The 15,666-nt window shown below is 55.2% G+C and overlaps 1 protein-coding gene across 2 annotated transcripts in view; it reads left to right on the top strand.

Annotated features, from left to right (window-relative positions):
• The first annotated feature begins 1,373 nt into the window (after positions 1-1,373).
• The window catches only part of SLC5A10 (solute carrier family 5 member 10), a 42,132-nt gene continuing 27,839 nt past the window's right edge, over positions 1,374-15,666 (top strand). The window contains exons 1-7 of one of the 2 annotated variants that reach the window (XM_076350820.1): positions 1,374-1,576; positions 2,272-2,343; positions 3,221-3,325; positions 3,929-3,988; positions 4,188-4,292; positions 10,932-11,037; positions 12,654-12,734. In XM_076350820.1, the coding sequence (XP_076206935.1) occupies positions 1,466-1,576; positions 2,272-2,343; positions 3,221-3,325; positions 3,929-3,988; positions 4,188-4,292; positions 10,932-11,037; positions 12,654-12,734 (640 nt within the window). In that variant the 5' untranslated portion in view covers positions 1,374-1,465. The remainder of the gene's footprint in view (positions 1,577-2,271; positions 2,344-3,220; positions 3,326-3,928; positions 3,989-4,187; positions 4,293-10,931; positions 11,038-12,653; positions 12,735-15,666) is intronic. The other variant, XM_076350821.1, reaches the window with a different exon arrangement.

Here is a 15,666-nt window from a genome sequence, read left to right as displayed (position 1 = left end):
TTCATTCTGTGAGCTTATTTTGCGTAAGATTATTCTGTTTGATTTTTGCAGTCCTGTCCGGAGAGGTACATTCTGTCTCTCTGAAATGACAAAATGCAAGGCTGTACCTGGTTGTACTTTAATGACAGTAGGTTATTAAACAGTTCAGCGATGTTAATCAACACACCAAGCTGACGTATTAACACTTACATGTACTTTGAATGTGTTAATGCAGGTTAAATTCCAGTTGAGCTTGGGTGCCTCAGCAGCTATTTCAGAGAGAGGAGAAATACCCTGACCTGTCTCGGCCGTGGACATATTAGTTGCAGTGTATTTATTTTATTAGTGAAACCTCGTGATACATGGTTGGAAAGTGTGCTGCCACCTGAAAATGAGCCAGCGAAGCATGCAGTGCAGAAAACAGTATGATTACTAAATAACCGAAAACATTAAATTCAAAGGTTGTTCCCTGCTGCTTGTTTCGTGTCGGCCTTTGGAGGAGTAGCTTCGTCTCTTCTGTGTGCGTTTCTGCTGGTCGGCCCTCGCTGGCGTGCTGAGGCTCCACCTCGGACGTTCACGTAACTCCTGCGTTTGAGCATTGCTTTAGCATGTAGGAAACCCCAAACTTTGCCTAGTTCCGTGCAGTGCAATTGTTGTCTTGATTAGGACTCAAGAATTTGGGAACAGTCGCGGTCGTAAGACCGGATCGCTGGTCCTTTCATAGTGTTGGGGTGGTTGAAAGGGAGCAAAGCACGTGCGACTTCACTTGGACATTTTTCCCACCCCTTTCATTACACCATGTAACTGCAGAGCTACCTAAACTCCACGTGCTTTTCCCAGAGCAAAAATACCAGATCCCCAGAAATGCCAGCTATCCTTAGAGGTTTTTCTCTGGGTTCCTTCAAATGTAAAGAACACTTTAAAACCCCCCGCTTTATTCAGCAATTTCTACAGTAATTAACTAGTCAGAAGATCATGCAAATTCTTTCCAGACTTAGTATCTGCAAAAAAAATGCTGGGGTTTGGTTTACAGTTCATAGAAGACAAAAGCCTTGGCAGTTTCTTGTCCAGCAATATCGAGATTTAAGGCACCTCTGCAAGAGGCTGCCGGGAGCCCGTGTCCTGGGAGTCTGCACGGCAGAAAGGCATTCATTGCAGGGGCGGCTTGGGCTGGAAGCCTGCAGCTTCTGCAAGAGCAATGCAGAAGAAGCAGAAAACCCCAAGGAAATGGGGATTAAAGAGCCGCTCGTTTGTGAGACACCGAAATCAAGAGGTGCTCGCCCGGGCCGTGCTTCCCTCAGGTGGGGAAACCGAAAGGGGAGGGAGGCAGCGGGCAGCCAGGCTGCCCACCCAGGCGCCTTTGGAAGCGGAGCTCCTGCTGCCGGCTTGTTTAATGATAAATGCCCTCAGGCCGCTAACGAGTTACTGATTCAGTGACTGTCTGTGTGAGGCTTTTGCCGAGGATGAAGGAGGAGGCAGAGGAACGATGGAGGGCAATTCCACTGCTGGATCCTTTACCCCCGCACAGCAGTTCAGCGTTGCTGATCTTGTTGTCGTAGTGGTTTATTTTTCCTTAAACGTGGCAGTGGGAATATGGGTAAGAGTGTTTTCTCTTGTTGACTTTCCGCTTTCCTTTTTGAACAGTCTTTTTTTTCAGGGCTGGCTTTTCTGCATGGAATATTTTGAAAGCCTCTATTATTTTCCTGTTGTAGTTTGCACTTGTTCTGTATTTTGTGTGTCGTGCTGCATTTGCTCTGTTCTGTTGTACAAACCCTCCGCCCCTTTCACCCCCTATGGAAAGACTCCTGTAGCCTGAAAATGAGGTGGTATTAACGACAGCGCAAACCTCTCCCCTGGCCTCCGGTCTGCTGGGCGTAAGCAGATCTCCTGCTTGTCTATTAAAGGGTGTTGAGACAAATGCCCTGCTTAACAGAAAAAGCCCTCGGCTACCCCGCAGTTCCAGACAAAGGCTCTCCAAAGCCATTTGCTCTGCCTTGCAGAAAAATCATAGCCAAAGCTGAGCCCTATTAGCCAACCTGTCTGCGCGGGATGGAGGTAGGACGGGCGCATCCTCCGTGCTTCCCCCTCTCGGCGTGTCTCCTTTGCTATTCATGGCTCCGGGTACTCGGGGTGCAGCCACCGTTTCGTGTAATTAAGCTTGAGTTGCAGAGCTCCCATTAATTATCCAGAGTCTCCTGTCTCTTGGCTTCTTGTCTGGGAGACTTGGTTTCTTGGTGTCTTGTCTGGGTTTGTAGGGGAAGGGTGCTCCGTGCTGATCTTTTCTCCTCCCAGTCTTCATGCAGGGTGAACAGGAACACCGTCAGTGGCTATTTCCTTGCTGGCAGGGACATGGCATGGTGGCCAGTAAGTAGAGACCTCTGTCCCTCTCGTGACACCTGGGCAGCAGGGACATCCAGCACCATTCCCCTCCCACCGAATTCCCCCTTCTGCGCCCCTGCCTTCACCGCCTGCCCACGCCTTCCCTCACCCTGTACGCCTTCTGCCAGGATTCGTGTCCTCTGAGCTGCGTTTCCCTCCTCGTTGCACGAAGGGTGCTGGAGCCCACCCAGCTTGTTTTCTTCTGGTGGGTCTCCTCCTAGGCTGCTCTGAACTTGGGGAGGGGTCGTTGGAGCCAAACACCTATCTCCACCGGCCCCGTGTGCTCCTGGTGGCTCCAACGAGACGTGGGTGTCCCAAGTTTCTTTTTTCCCTCCTCTTATTTCGGCGTGATCTTGACAAAGTGGATGTAGGTCTTTCCCGTGTCTGGCACTGGCTGCTTGCGCAGGGCCACCTCCGGGCAGGGTGCATGGTCACCGTGGCAAATGCAGCAACACATGGCTCCTCCTCATCCTCCTGAAGGCAAGAAAGTCCATCCAAAACCCGCCGGGGGTGTCCAGATGAGCCGAATGCGTGGCAGCGCTGGTTGCTGGGGCTCACGTCTACCTGGATTGGAGCCTGTTAATGGTTTTTCTTGCAAAATATGTACACGTCCCTCATCACACATGGGGCGCCTTTGGCCACACTTCGCTTTTAGAAGTGACGGGGAGGTCTGCGCTCTGCTGCTCCCGTTCAGACGTTATTTTTGCCGCCTCCTCTTACTGAGTTATCCCTTCGGGGCTGCGCTGCTGGGGAAGCACCAAAGCTGGTCCAGCTGGCACGACTGCCAGGCCAAGCCGTGGGGAGCTGGCGGCCGGGCACCCCGTCTGCGAGCACCCGCAGCACTTCCTCTGCTCCTCCACAGATCGGCGCCTCGCTCTTCGCCAGCAGCGAAGGCTCGGGGCTCTTCATCGGGCTGGCCGGGACTGGTGCTGCCGGGGGAATCGCTGTCACCGGCTTCGAGTGGAACGTAAGAAATGTGTTGCGTTATTAAGAAAATGAGTTTCTGGAGATGGCCCATTTCACAGCAGCTTCACGCAATGTTTTGAAAGGCTTGGGAAGAGTTGTGCAGGGGTAATTAATGCAACCCTGCTAAGTCAGCTTCTCCAGCTCATGTCTAGTGCACGTACAGTGAGTTTGGAGTCAACTCAAGCCCACGTGCTCGGGGAAAAGGACATTTCAATGCAGAGCTTCCTAGTCCAGCTGAATAGGTCACCCGTTCCCTGTTTCCCCACCCATCGCTTCCAAAGTCCTTGGGTTCTGCAGCAAAAATATGGCATTTGGCTTGCTTGGTGCTCAAGGAGTTAGTGGGAAACATCTGGTCAGGAGCTGAAGGGCTGAGGGGAGTGGGCTGCTGCTGGCGGGGGTGCCGGGGGGTGTGTGTGTGTGTCTCCACCATGGCCTCATGCCCCTGCACCTGCCATCTGAAGCCATTTGGGGATGTAAATGTGCATTTGAGGGCGAGCTGGGGCTGGGTCAGGAGTGGCGGATGGAGTCTAGCATTGCAGTCGATCTCGAGCTGTAGCAGGATCAGCGTTTTTTCCGTCTGTGCCATGTTCTTCCTTCCCAACAGGCGACCTACGCCCTTCTGGCGCTGGCCTGGGTGTTTGTGCCGGTCTACATCTCATCTGGGGTACGTAGAGCTGCCCTGAGCCTGCTGTGGGGAGCGTGGCCCCAGCCAGGTCCCCTGCTCCCAGGAGGGCTGTCACCGCTGTCCTTTGAGACTCCTAAGCCCTGCTCTGGTAATACAGCTGTCCTGTTGCCTTCCCTGGGACCATCCCCAGAGGAGGGGGCCTGGACAGGGCAGTGATCACTCTCTCTCACTCCGGCAGATTGTCACGATGCCCGAGTATCTCCAGCGAAGGTTTGGAGGGGAGAGGATCCGGATGTACCTCTCTGGCCTGTCGCTCCTGCTCTCCATCTTCACCAAAATCTCTGTGAGTAGCTCCCACTTGACTCCGTGACAGATCCACGACTGATTTCCAGCAAGTGAAAGGTTATTTTGGGGCTCCAACCTTGTGTAGCCAAGTCAGGGGAGAGAGCAGCTGCTGCAGGATGCTCCAGGAGGGAGCAGGACAGGAGGTTGGAATTCGTGGGCAGATGCCATCTGCAACACCCCATGTGTTCGTAGGTAGATCCGGCAGCGATGTTCATGTCTGGGTGGTCCTGACGGATGCGTGGCTGGGTGTCAGGATTCCCAAACTCACCGTGTGCTCGCCCTGTAGCAGAGGTTGCAGATGAAACATGCTTGGAGGCTGGGTTGCATCGTCTGGGTTTCTCCTCCATGCTCTGGCAGCGATGCTTTCCAGCACTCCCCGAGGGACCCAGCAGAGCTGGGAACTGAATTGGGAATGCTTTAGGGCACATGGGTTTTCTCAGGAAAGGAAGTCTTGCTGCACCTATAAGATGCCCAAGCATGTACAGAAAGTGCCTGATTTTCAAGGACTCTTCCACAGGGGTATTTTCACCCCATTTTGGCCTGCTCCCGCTGCCCGCTTGGTAACTGTGGGAAGAGTTTATCCGAGGTAAAACAGCTAAAGAGCCTGTGACACCAGGCCTAGGGCAAGCAGGAGAGAGTTGGGCACAGACAGTCCTGGGGGGCTGGAGATAGCGAGACAGAGATCAAGAGCAAACAGCTCAGAAACGATGTGGAGGAGAAAACACACTGGAGGGAGCAATCCTGCACCATCACCTCTGATGGAGCAGCCGGATCTGACCCGGGGTCTGACGGGGCTTCTGCGTTTCGCCAGCTAAAAGAAATGTGCTTTCGCATGTGGCCGGCTGCTAGAAATGTGCTTTTGCATGTGGCTGGCTGCAAGAAGTGGGTGTCTGCAGTGCAGGAGGGCCGGTGCCAGAGCGTGTTTCCCCACGGCGAGGCGCTCAGTGCCTGCCTCTGCGCTCGCCAGCTCCCTGCGTTGCAAACACCAGCTTGGCTGAATGCAGCATCGCTCCCTCTGCGGCGTTTCTGCCTCCTCCCTGGCAGCTTCGCAGCCCCAGGCCCCGGGTCTCCCTGCGAGGGAGGAGGAGGACGGAGCAGCCGGCAAACAGGGCTCACTGCGCACGTCCATCAGCGCTTAATGCAAAGGGAGAGGCTGCGCCCGCCTCGGACAGACCCCAGCGCTGCATGATGTGATGTCCCCGGGTCCAGGAGACCCCGTCTCCTTCCCGTGAGCTTGACCTTGGGCAAGGAACTATACTTTGGGTTTAAAAGGCAGGTTGCAGGGGAGATGGCAGCCCTTCCTGTGTTCCTGCTGATGCAGGGCTTTCAGCGTGGTAGAGGTGATGCTGGTGACTCCATCAGTGCAGGTGTCACCTGTATTTTCTCCCTCAAAACCATGTTCCGTCATGCTGGAGGGCATTCTTCCCATAAAACTGATATTCTTTATACCCTTATCATTTATGGCATTGAAAATCCTACGGCATTTCTCCTGAAATCAGCATGGTGGCTCCTGGAGCACCAGTTCAGTTTGCAAGTTTGGGCAGTGACACTTTGATTATTCCCCGATTGTCCTAATGTGCAGTAAACTGTTGTCACTTACTCCCCTCCTGTGTGCTGCTCAGGAGACATCTCTCCCCTGCTCCTGACGGAGAGCCAGGAGGAGCTCGTGGGAGATGCTGGAGCATCTGTTTCTGTGGTGTTGGTCCCTGGGATCTGTGTGAATCCCCGCTGGCGTTTAAAAGGAAAGGTTGGAAGCTGGGATAGGATTTCTGGTGGGGTAGTTTGTTTTTGCTGGTCTGAATTTGAAGAAAAAAATTACTGGTAGTTTGAGGGCTGGTTGTCTTTGAGTCTCTTTCCAGACCATCACAGACGTCCCCTCTTCTCTTACAAAAACAGTGCCCTACCATGCCATGGGAATGCGCTTGGTCCCTTTGGTTTCCAGGCTCTCCGTGGCTTTGCCCAGAAGGGATGGACGTCCTACAAGTTCGTTCTTAGCTTGGGAGACCGTTGCGGTGTCACCCGTTGCCTAACACCAGATGAACCTGTAGATGACCTCTGCGCAGTGCCTGCACCGATGGGAACCTCTGCGATTCTCCTGGCCCTTCTCAGCACAGCCTTGTGTTTAGAGCCTGGTGGACACTCCCAAATGCCTCTTCCTGTGCCTTTTCTCAGCCAGTGCTATAGTTTCTTTGGTCTGCTGAGTTTTCTCTGATCTCTGAGTCACGCAGGAGGCGACAAAAGAGGAATCAGCCTAACAAGGGGATTATCTTGGCATCTGGCTCCATTCATGGTAAATCTCACAAACGATGGTTGTTTCCAGCAGTGGGTTGGGATGAATGTCTGCAGACACGCAGGGCATTGCCAGACTGGCCCAATGTCCCGTCCCTGGTGGCGGGGGGCGTGGGAGAAGAGTGCAAAACTCAGAGCAATTAGGCAGTGCTGTCTCCTGGCGGGAATTTCCTTTGGCCCTCACTGCGGGCTGCCTCAAAGCCCGGGACTAGCTGGGCTTTGCCTGCCTCCTCTCCCTGTAGACGTTGCGTTTATGGATGGATCTTCGCTCCACGTTCTTCCGAGCTGAGACACGGCGTCAGTGCTGCTCCCATGGCTTTTCTTTTGGGGCAGGGGGGATGACAGTCCCTCCTCTCCTGGAATTTACCCTTTGGTGGACCCCAACCCTCCACATTTCATGGCAGGGTGCAGCAGGGCAGCCCAAAGTCCTGCTGAGAGATGGTATCCCCCCTGGCTAAGAACACTTGAGGAGTTGCACAGGTGTCCTAGCCTTGGCAAAGAGCCCCTGGAGACTCCTCTGTACCCTGGGTAACTTGTTTTACTGAGGCTTTGGCTTCATCAATTGTTAAATCCAAGCTGTCTCTACAGCCAGCTTTCATTGGGAAGGCATTAACGATGTTGGGTAAGAACGAGTTTCCAAGTGAGGTCACCGGTGGAGGCAAGGATCTCACTGGATTATGAGGCCTGACTTCAAAGGCTTCTGCTCTCCTTTTACAGTTGAAAGGACTTGTTTTATGAATAGGTCTTGCCTGGTTTTAATTAGCTTGTTTTTGTATTTGGGATGTCTTATTAACGACTCAGTCACATGCGCTTTTATTTTTTCCCACCCTAGCAGAATTACCAGGAAGGGAGGTGGAGATACCTCTGCTTCCTCATAGCAAAGGCTTAGACTCATTGCAGACGACTGCAAAAATGATTAAGCATTGAGAAGGCCAGGAGAAGCAGTTATGAAATATCTTGTCCAGGGCTGAGTCTTCGCAGCTGGGTGGGGAAGGGTTGCTGGAGAAGCAGGCAGTCACAGGGGGGCATGACTTTGCGGCAGGTGCTGAGATGACAAGTGATGGATCCCTCCAAAGGACACTGGGAGCTCCAGAAGACACCAGGGGTGCTTGGCTGGCACTGTGTTGGGGAGGCTCAAAATATTTTGGGTTCCCATTTCAGGTTGCGTTGGGAGGAGATGGCTGAGGGCCTTTGGTTGGGGCTTTTCTGCCTTGTAGTTGAAGCTTGCACCGCATGAGTGGCTTAGTTGTCCTCTTGTGGGGCTGCTTGGTGGTGTCTGTGGTATCAAGCTGTGGTTGGATCACATTTGTGGGGAAAGGCATCTATTGAAGAGGACCCACTGGTGGAGGTTTTGGCATGGTTGCCTGTGAGTTGGTTCCTCTTCAGCAGGACATTCTAGGGCTGAATTGCCTCTCGCTGCTGGCGAGGGCTCTCCCAGAGATGTGGCCAAGCCCAAGTGCAGCTGAGGACACGTAGTAACTCCCTTGGGAATGCTAGGCATGACTGTGGTGTAAAGCCTGGTCCAGATGTCGTGGAACAGTCCCTGAATTAAGATCCTCAAGATCATGGTGTAAGTGCTCTTCTGGTCAGTTTGATTTGTGATTTAATCAACGTTACGCCTAACGTTGTGGGCTCATCTGCTAAGGAACGGGCTTTCATGTTGTGCTGAAGCTGGATGTGTGCTCACCTACTGGGTTTCGTGGCTGATGGAGCCCTGCTAGGTGGCACGCGCCTTGGTTCTTCCATTGCGTGATTCTGCGTGGCCCCTCTCCATCACACAATGACAGTCCTCAGCTCCCGTGTGGCGAGCTTGCTGGAGCAGCGCTGGGAGGAGGAAGGGCAGAGCTGGGGGAAGGAATCATAGAATCATTAAGGTTGGAGAAGACCTCTAAGATCATCGAGTCCAACTGTCGACCCAACACCACCATGCCCACTAAACCATGTCCCTAAGTGCCTCATCTACTCGTCTTTTAAATACTTCCAGGGATGGGGACTCCACCACTTCCCTGGGCAGCCTGTTCCAATGTTTCACCACTCTTTTAGTAAAGACATTTTTCCTCACGTCCAATCTAAACCTCCCCTGGCGCAACTTGAGGCCGTTTCCTCTCGTCCTATCGCTTGTTACTTGGGAGAAGAGACCGACCCCCACCTCACTACAACCTCCTTTCAGGTGGTTGTAGAGGGCAATAAGGTCTCCCCTCAGCCTCCTTTTCTCCAGGCTAAACAACCCCAGTTCCCTCAGCCGCTCCTCATCAGACTTGTTCTCCAGACCCCTCACCAGCCTCGTTGCCCTTCTCTGGACACGCTCCAGGTGTCCAGAGATGCAATATGGGAAATAACACCAGTCCTCCGTGTTACTAATCCCAAACGACTGCTCCCGCATGACCGGGCAAGACAGCCCTGCTGTTTGGGGGATGATTTCTGGGAGGTGTGTGAAGAAAGATGTCAAATTTGAGCTAATGTGTTGGCTGTGGGAAGCTGTCACGGCTCCAGGCAAAGGCGTGGAGTCAGCTCATCTTGCCTCTTCCTGCCTCTTCTGGCCCCGTTTCCTTCTCCAAACAGGGTTTTTTGTGAGACACCCCAACTGAGTGCTGGGGATGTCTGGATCTCAGCTGTGGGTGGAGACGTGGTGGTGGCATGGGCACTGGCTGCTGCGTCTGGTCCTTTCCTCCCGCGGCATTGCTGCTTTTGTTGGAGGAGGTGTCCCAGCTCTCTCTGAGTCTCTGCTTTACGTCTCATTCCCATGAGACCATGACCAGACCTCCCTGTGTGGGTCCAGCCCTCCCACGGGTGGGAAACAGTGGTCACTTTTGGGGTGTCAATCATCTCAAGGGAGTTTGGCAGCTGAGTGAGCTGCAGGGCTGCGCATGCTCCTCCAGGCAGAGGCACGCTCCAGGCGTCCCTGAGGGATGTGACGTGGGTGCAGGAGATGCTGGGGCTGGTGGAGGCTGTGTGTTGGACGTGGAGTCGGTCTGTCCTTCCGTGGCCAAGCAGAAACCCCAAGCCTCTTCCAGGGGCTTTGCAAGGGGGGCTGCAAAGGTCAGGGGATGTGTTGGAGGATGCATTTGTGCTGGTCCATGCTGGGGTGCAGGACACCTGGGCTGCTGCTTCTCGCTCGTGGCCAGAAGCAACTTCTGCCACTTGCCCATGCCTTGGTTTCCCCATCTGTGCAAAACCAGGAGGAGATATTTTCCCAGAGATGCTCAACAAAGAAGTGGCTTGGCGTTGGGGCAAGGCTCGGGAATGGCAGTCCTGGGGGTCTTGCACTCCGTGCTGGGGCTGCCCACGTGTGCTCCTCACCGTGGAGTGGCTGTCGAGGTTGAAACGCTGCTGTGGCCCCCAGGGAGCAGGGCAGCACCTTATCCTGCCCCGCCAGCACCCACCTGAGCACCGCTAATGGGCTCGAGTGACATGGTACAGAGCTGCCCCATCCATCACTAAACGCATTGCAGGTACCAGCAAGCACCTTGAAAAGTCCCTGCACGTGGCAGGAGATCCCTTCCTGCCCCCACCAGCATTTTTAGGCTCGCTGCCGCCCTCCTGACCGGCCTGACGGCCCGGACCGTTGAGCTGCAGCTGGGGAAGGGGGAGCTGGTCCTTGGCAGCCTCCTTGCCGGCAGTGCGGGTGCCAGGAGGGTGAATCCTGCCAAGCAGAACGTGAAATACCAGCTACAGCTGCCCCCCGTGCATTGGCCCCATGGGGACCAGCGAGGTGCAGAAACAGCACGAATGTGCTGGGCTGGGGGGGTGGCTTGGGCTGTCTTCAAGGAGCACCCAAGGATGCTGGTGTTTTGGTGGAGCGTGGCCTCTTGGTTGATAGGAGGTCCCCCATCTCCAGGACTCTGCAGAAAGCATGGTGAGATGCCTCCTGGAGAGCAGGGCATTGCCATCAGTGGAGGGAACTGGAGGTACTCAGGGCAGCAAGGAGGTAGCTCAGGTCAGGGTCTGATCCTGTGGAGGGCTGAGTATCTCTAGCTCCCTGCTTTGCTCTTGAGGGCTGTGGTAGCACTAATGCCCCGAGGCATCCCATTTCTGACCCTTGTGTCCCCCTGTCTGTATCCAGCTGAGCCCAGCTGCGAATGACTGCTGGAGCTGCTTGCTCCGCTTGTTGGGGGAAGGTGGCCTGTGACACCCACCTGCAGCGGTGACACGGCCACCCACGTGGCACCCCAGGCTTCAAGCGCTGGCTTTGGGAGGAGTCCTCCTGGCATGTGCAGTGCAATGTCCTTGCTGTACCCGTAGTGTTGACCATTTCCCTGCCGTGCCGCTCTTGCAACAGCCCTTGGGTGCTGTCTAGCCAACTGGATGTCACCTGTCCCAGCCCCTGTGTTTCTTCTTCTACGCACAGACGGACCTGTACTCGGGGGCCCTCTTCGTGCAAGTCTGCCTGGGCTGGGACCTTTACCTCTCCACTGTCCTGATGCTGGTGGTCACAGGCCTCTACACCATTGTGGGTAGGTTGCTCAGCGTCTGCTGGCCTCAATCTTTCTACTTTGGTTGAACCACACCGCTTACACTCCCGCTTTTTGTTTTGTTTTGTTTTGTTTTCCTCTCCTGGAAGGTCTCTGGGGATCTATACTAATGGGGTTCATATTCCCTGCCCTATCCAGCCAGTATCTGAGCATCCTTCTTGAGCATCAGCTCAGGCAATGACTCAATGCATGAGCTCTCCTTTGTCATTACGGCTTTTCATTTGTAATAACTCCTTCTCCATCATGTAGTTAAATGCTTTCTTGTGTGTGTACCTATTTGTAACAGCAATAATCAGGGCTTCTCCTATTACAGGACTATTACTATGGAATCTACAATCTGAGAGCCCTTTACCCAACTCATTTCCCTCCCACTTGCCCTGCCTGCAATGCAACTCGCTGCCCTCCCTCTGCAAAGCTTTCGGGAATATTTCTTGCCCATGCTGCCCCGTCGTGGGACCAGCTATTTTTGTGCAGGGTCAATCCATACGGTTCTTTTGTGATCCAGAGGTGATAAGGGTTTGGAGCTGGAGTTGGAAATTGTGGGTTCCTGGCTTGCAGTCCTGCTCTCGGACCATGGGATGGTGTATCCCTGCCAGCCCCTTCAGTTATTATTTTGGCTGGGATGTTCCCTCCCCTGGTAGCGCCGGTGGAGATGCCCGGCAGTAAATTCTCCCTTGCTATCTCGTCCCAGCCATCAAAGCGGGAAACAGTTTAAGTATATCCGAAACATGGTGGATTTTGCAAGACTTTGGTTTTAAGCAAATCCCATCTTGGGTTTTTTCCTGCCCACAAGGCTTGTTGTGAAGTAAGGCATTTCGGCGTGAGCTCAGGCAGAGGGTGTGATCGCTGCGTCACCCTCATCCTGAGAACATCCCTCCATATCCCAGGAAGGGTGCAGCCCTGAATTCCTGGGATGTGAGTCGGTGACTGAGGTTGCAACTGGTTCAATTTTTGACCCATTTTCTCTAGCTCCGCTACTTTTTAATGCTTTTGTTCATGTGCTGAGTAATTGCTTTCTGGCTAGGTAAGCAGGTCCTGGGTTTGCAACAGGTCCGGAGGGAGAGCTTGGGATGGAAAGGGAGAAGTGCTGCTGGCTGGCCAAGGGGGGTCCCGCTAAGCATCAGGTGCTGGAAAAATAAAACTGTAGGGTTGGGAGGAGAGGTGAGGGGTGTACGAAGGAGGAGGACTAGTGTGGTGTTAGGGAGAGGTGGGATGAATGATGAGATCAATGTCCTGTATGTGGTCTGCTTGCTGGAGCATCCAAAGAGCCAGGGCTGGGGATGGCCGGCATCCTCCCGACTGCGTGGGGACGTGGGGCTGCATCCCTCCCCTCCTGCCATCCCTCGGCTCCCCTTCCCTGCCCCGGCTGGGATGGCAGCCCCCGTGGCTGTTGGCTGCTCCCCCCACCCCATCTGCAGGGGACCCACCGAGGAGCTGTTCCCCCTTCATGCTTCCACTGCAGCCCCCCATCACCACGGTGTCAGCAGGACCAGGTCGGTGACAGGCATGTCCCCGCAAGCGCGGGCAGCTTTATTGGGACTTCGCGACCGAGCCCGAAGCCGGCGGCGCTCCCGACGCTGTGCCTTGCTCTCGTGCAGGGGGGCTGGTGGCCGTCATCTACACCGATGCGCTGCAGACGCTCATCATGGTCCTCGGAGCCATTGCGCTGGCGGTGAAAGGTAAGAGCTGGGACAGCACAGGTCCCCCTTCCACGGGGACATTCCCTCCCCACTTGGGTGGTCTCGGAAATAAATAAAAAGACTCAGTCTGAGCAGTTCGGTGGCCAAGATGCCCAGCAGGACTTCGGCCCTAGCAATTGCCTAAAGAAAGTCTGTGGTCCCCCTTTGTCCCCTCTGCCACTGTGCTTCCCCTACGTGCCATTCCTCTGGGTGGAGATGCCATGAAGCATTGCCCTGGTCCTCCACGTGGGGCTGTCCCCAGCACCGGTGACCTTCCAGTGGTCATCGCTTCTCTGCGTGTTTGCCTCTAGTCCACTGATAGAGAGTTTGACAGCAAAGCAGCATTTCCAGTTTTGCTCAGGAAAACTTGCAGCAGCGGTGTGGTGGGGTCTTCAGACAGGATCCCACCGCGTGGGGACGTGCACGGCAGAAGGCGGTGCCGCGACAAGATGCCGCTGCAGGGGATCGCCTGGGGATGCAGAGCGCGGTGCTGTGCCTTCTTCCTGGTTCGAGTGAGCATGGTTCACCACCAGCTCTTTCTGAACACTCAGCACTGTTGTGTCTCGGTACATTTAGCCGCAGAGCACCCTTGTGAGGCTGGGAGCTTTCGTCAGCCTTGTTCTGCCATCGGGGCTCTTGGCCCTGAGGAGTAGGAGGCAAAAAGTCAGGTCCCAGCTTCAAAGGCAGGCGTTTAACTACAGAGAACGATTTCCAGAGGCGCTCCTGAGGTGATTTCCACCATCTCCTGGAGAAGTCTGCTTAGGCGGGCAGGTAGGAAAGGCTTTGACCCAACGCTGCACGGGAGCTCTGCTGTGGAGGTGGGAGCAGCTCCAGACCTGCAGCCAGCCTGGTCTTGCGGCTGCTCCCCTGTGCAAAAGCAGAGCTTGCTCCTGGGCGAGCCCCGTACGCAGCAAGATATATTTACAAAAAACAAATGAAAGGACAGATACTTCCCAGAGAAGTGACAATAATACTAACTACCCCAGCAGAAGCAAGGAGCTGCGCCGGGCAGAGGAGCACGTTGCCTGTCCAAGCAGGTCTGAGCAGTGGCCGCAGCCCTCGCGTTAGATGAGGTGCTTGGACGTTGCTGATCATTGTCTGAAGTTGTAGTTGGCCATGGGGCTCTCTGAGGCTTGTGTCTGGTAAGCTTGGCTGGGTGCAGCAACGCAGAGCCAGAGTAGGAGGGCAGGTAGGCAAGGCCTGGAAAATCCCCTCCAGCAACTGGAAAGCCCAGCTTTTTTTGGCTTTGCCAACCTGCAAGCGCGGTGTGTGCAGGGAGGGGAGAGTGCTTGGGAGAGGGACGGATCCAGGGGAGCCAAAAGACAAGCTGCTGGTCACACAGGTTTTTTTCCTCAGGTCTCCGGAGACCTCAGGACCTGGAGGCTGGTATGCCTCAAGGGTGCTCGGTTTTCTCCAGCTCTTGTCAAGCTCATCTAATAAAGGATACCCTCCATGTTTTACCTTATTCGTATTTTCAGACCGGGACAGCTGCAGCAGCGATGCTAATGCTCATCTGCTAAGCTGCGACCGCTCCGGGTTCGCTCTGCCCAGACCGTTGCCTCCTCTGCTGCTGCTGAAAGGATGAAAAGACTTATTGCTTGGCTCCAAGGTTGCATTTCCCCAGCGAGAGCAGGAGGGTTGTGCAAATCCTCTCGGGTGCAATGCTGGGCAGAGCGGTCTTGAGTCGGACAACAAGAGGGTGCAGACCGAGGGGTTGTAGACAAATCTCTTTGCTTAGCAGAGAGCTCGGTGGCTGTTTCAGTGGGTGGCGGTGCTGGTGGTGGCTCTGCTCAGCTCCGTCATCACGGATAAGAGAGACCGTGCCATCCTGCACCCCACTTGGCATTCACCGTGGGGATGTTAGTCCTGGTGGAGCCCGCAGGCTGCAGCCCGGCATCTGCAGGCTGAGCTCTCTCTGCCCTGAGATTTTTGCCCTGCTCTTCCGTCTCAGCAGGCGTAGGTGTTGTGACTTGCCGGTGAACACCTTTGGGAAGGGAGCAGGCCTGCACCCCCGGGCGCGAATCTCTGCTTTCAGTGCTCGCCCTCTGCCTCTGGAGAGCCTTTGTGGGTGCCCAACGCCCATGCAAAGCTTGGGAGTAGCTGGTGCCTAGATAAACCAAGCGCTGGAGGGGGGCCAGAGCTGCTTGCACAAGAGCAGGAGGAGTTAACAAATGCTGACTCCCCATGAAATATGGGGGGCTGGTTTGCAAAGGGCGGGGGGGCATGGTGGATGATGCCCCTTTGCAAACTCCCCAAAAGCCTCAGGTCAGGGGGATGCCCTGGGATGGGGACAGGCTGCAGGTCGGTAATGGAAATGGCAGGGCTGCAGGGAGAGGGCTGTCCTTGGGCAGGAGGGGACAATGGAGCAGGACGGGTGTCTTGGAAATTGGGATTTGCTCAAGTTGGCACTTGATGGTGATCCTAGTGTCCAGCACCCGATGTCTGAGGGATTTGCTCTCGGTCTAGAGACGGCAGCGCTCATGGGCATGGTCCTGCGGGAGGGTGGCTTCTCAGGAGCACATTCCCACCCTGTGCTGCTGCGTTGGAGAGGGCCGAGCTGAGGGTCCGGACTGCAGCTCATGGGTGGGGTGGAAGGGATGCAGGATGTCGCAGCTGGACCAGACCAGGGGAAATCCACCGAGGGATGCTCGTGGGTCTTGCTTTGAGTGTCCCCTCCGTGAGACCCATGGAGGCCCCAGAGCCTCCTCTCTTCTGAGCGTCAGCAGCTGCCGTGGGTATGGGTGGCTGCAGCGGGAGCGGGACGGGTGCCTCCCATCCCTCCCTCCTCCAACAAGGGATGCCTCTGGCTCCAAAATTCTCCTGCTGGAGGTACCAGGGGAGCTGCAAGGAGCGTTCAGACAATGGCCCCCAGGAGTGGGGAGGTGGTGGGGGGCCAGGGCAGAGCCCGGGGCTGGTTGGCAGCCGCTGCCAG

The sequence above is a fragment of the Aptenodytes patagonicus genome, chromosome 13, assembly GCF_965638725.1.
Source record: "Aptenodytes patagonicus chromosome 13, bAptPat1.pri.cur, whole genome shotgun sequence".
In the NCBI taxonomy this organism is placed as follows: Eukaryota; Metazoa; Chordata; class Aves; order Sphenisciformes; family Spheniscidae; genus Aptenodytes; species Aptenodytes patagonicus.
The sequence above is the reverse complement of the archived record's forward strand: the minus strand, read 5'-3'. Positions and strand labels throughout refer to the sequence as shown.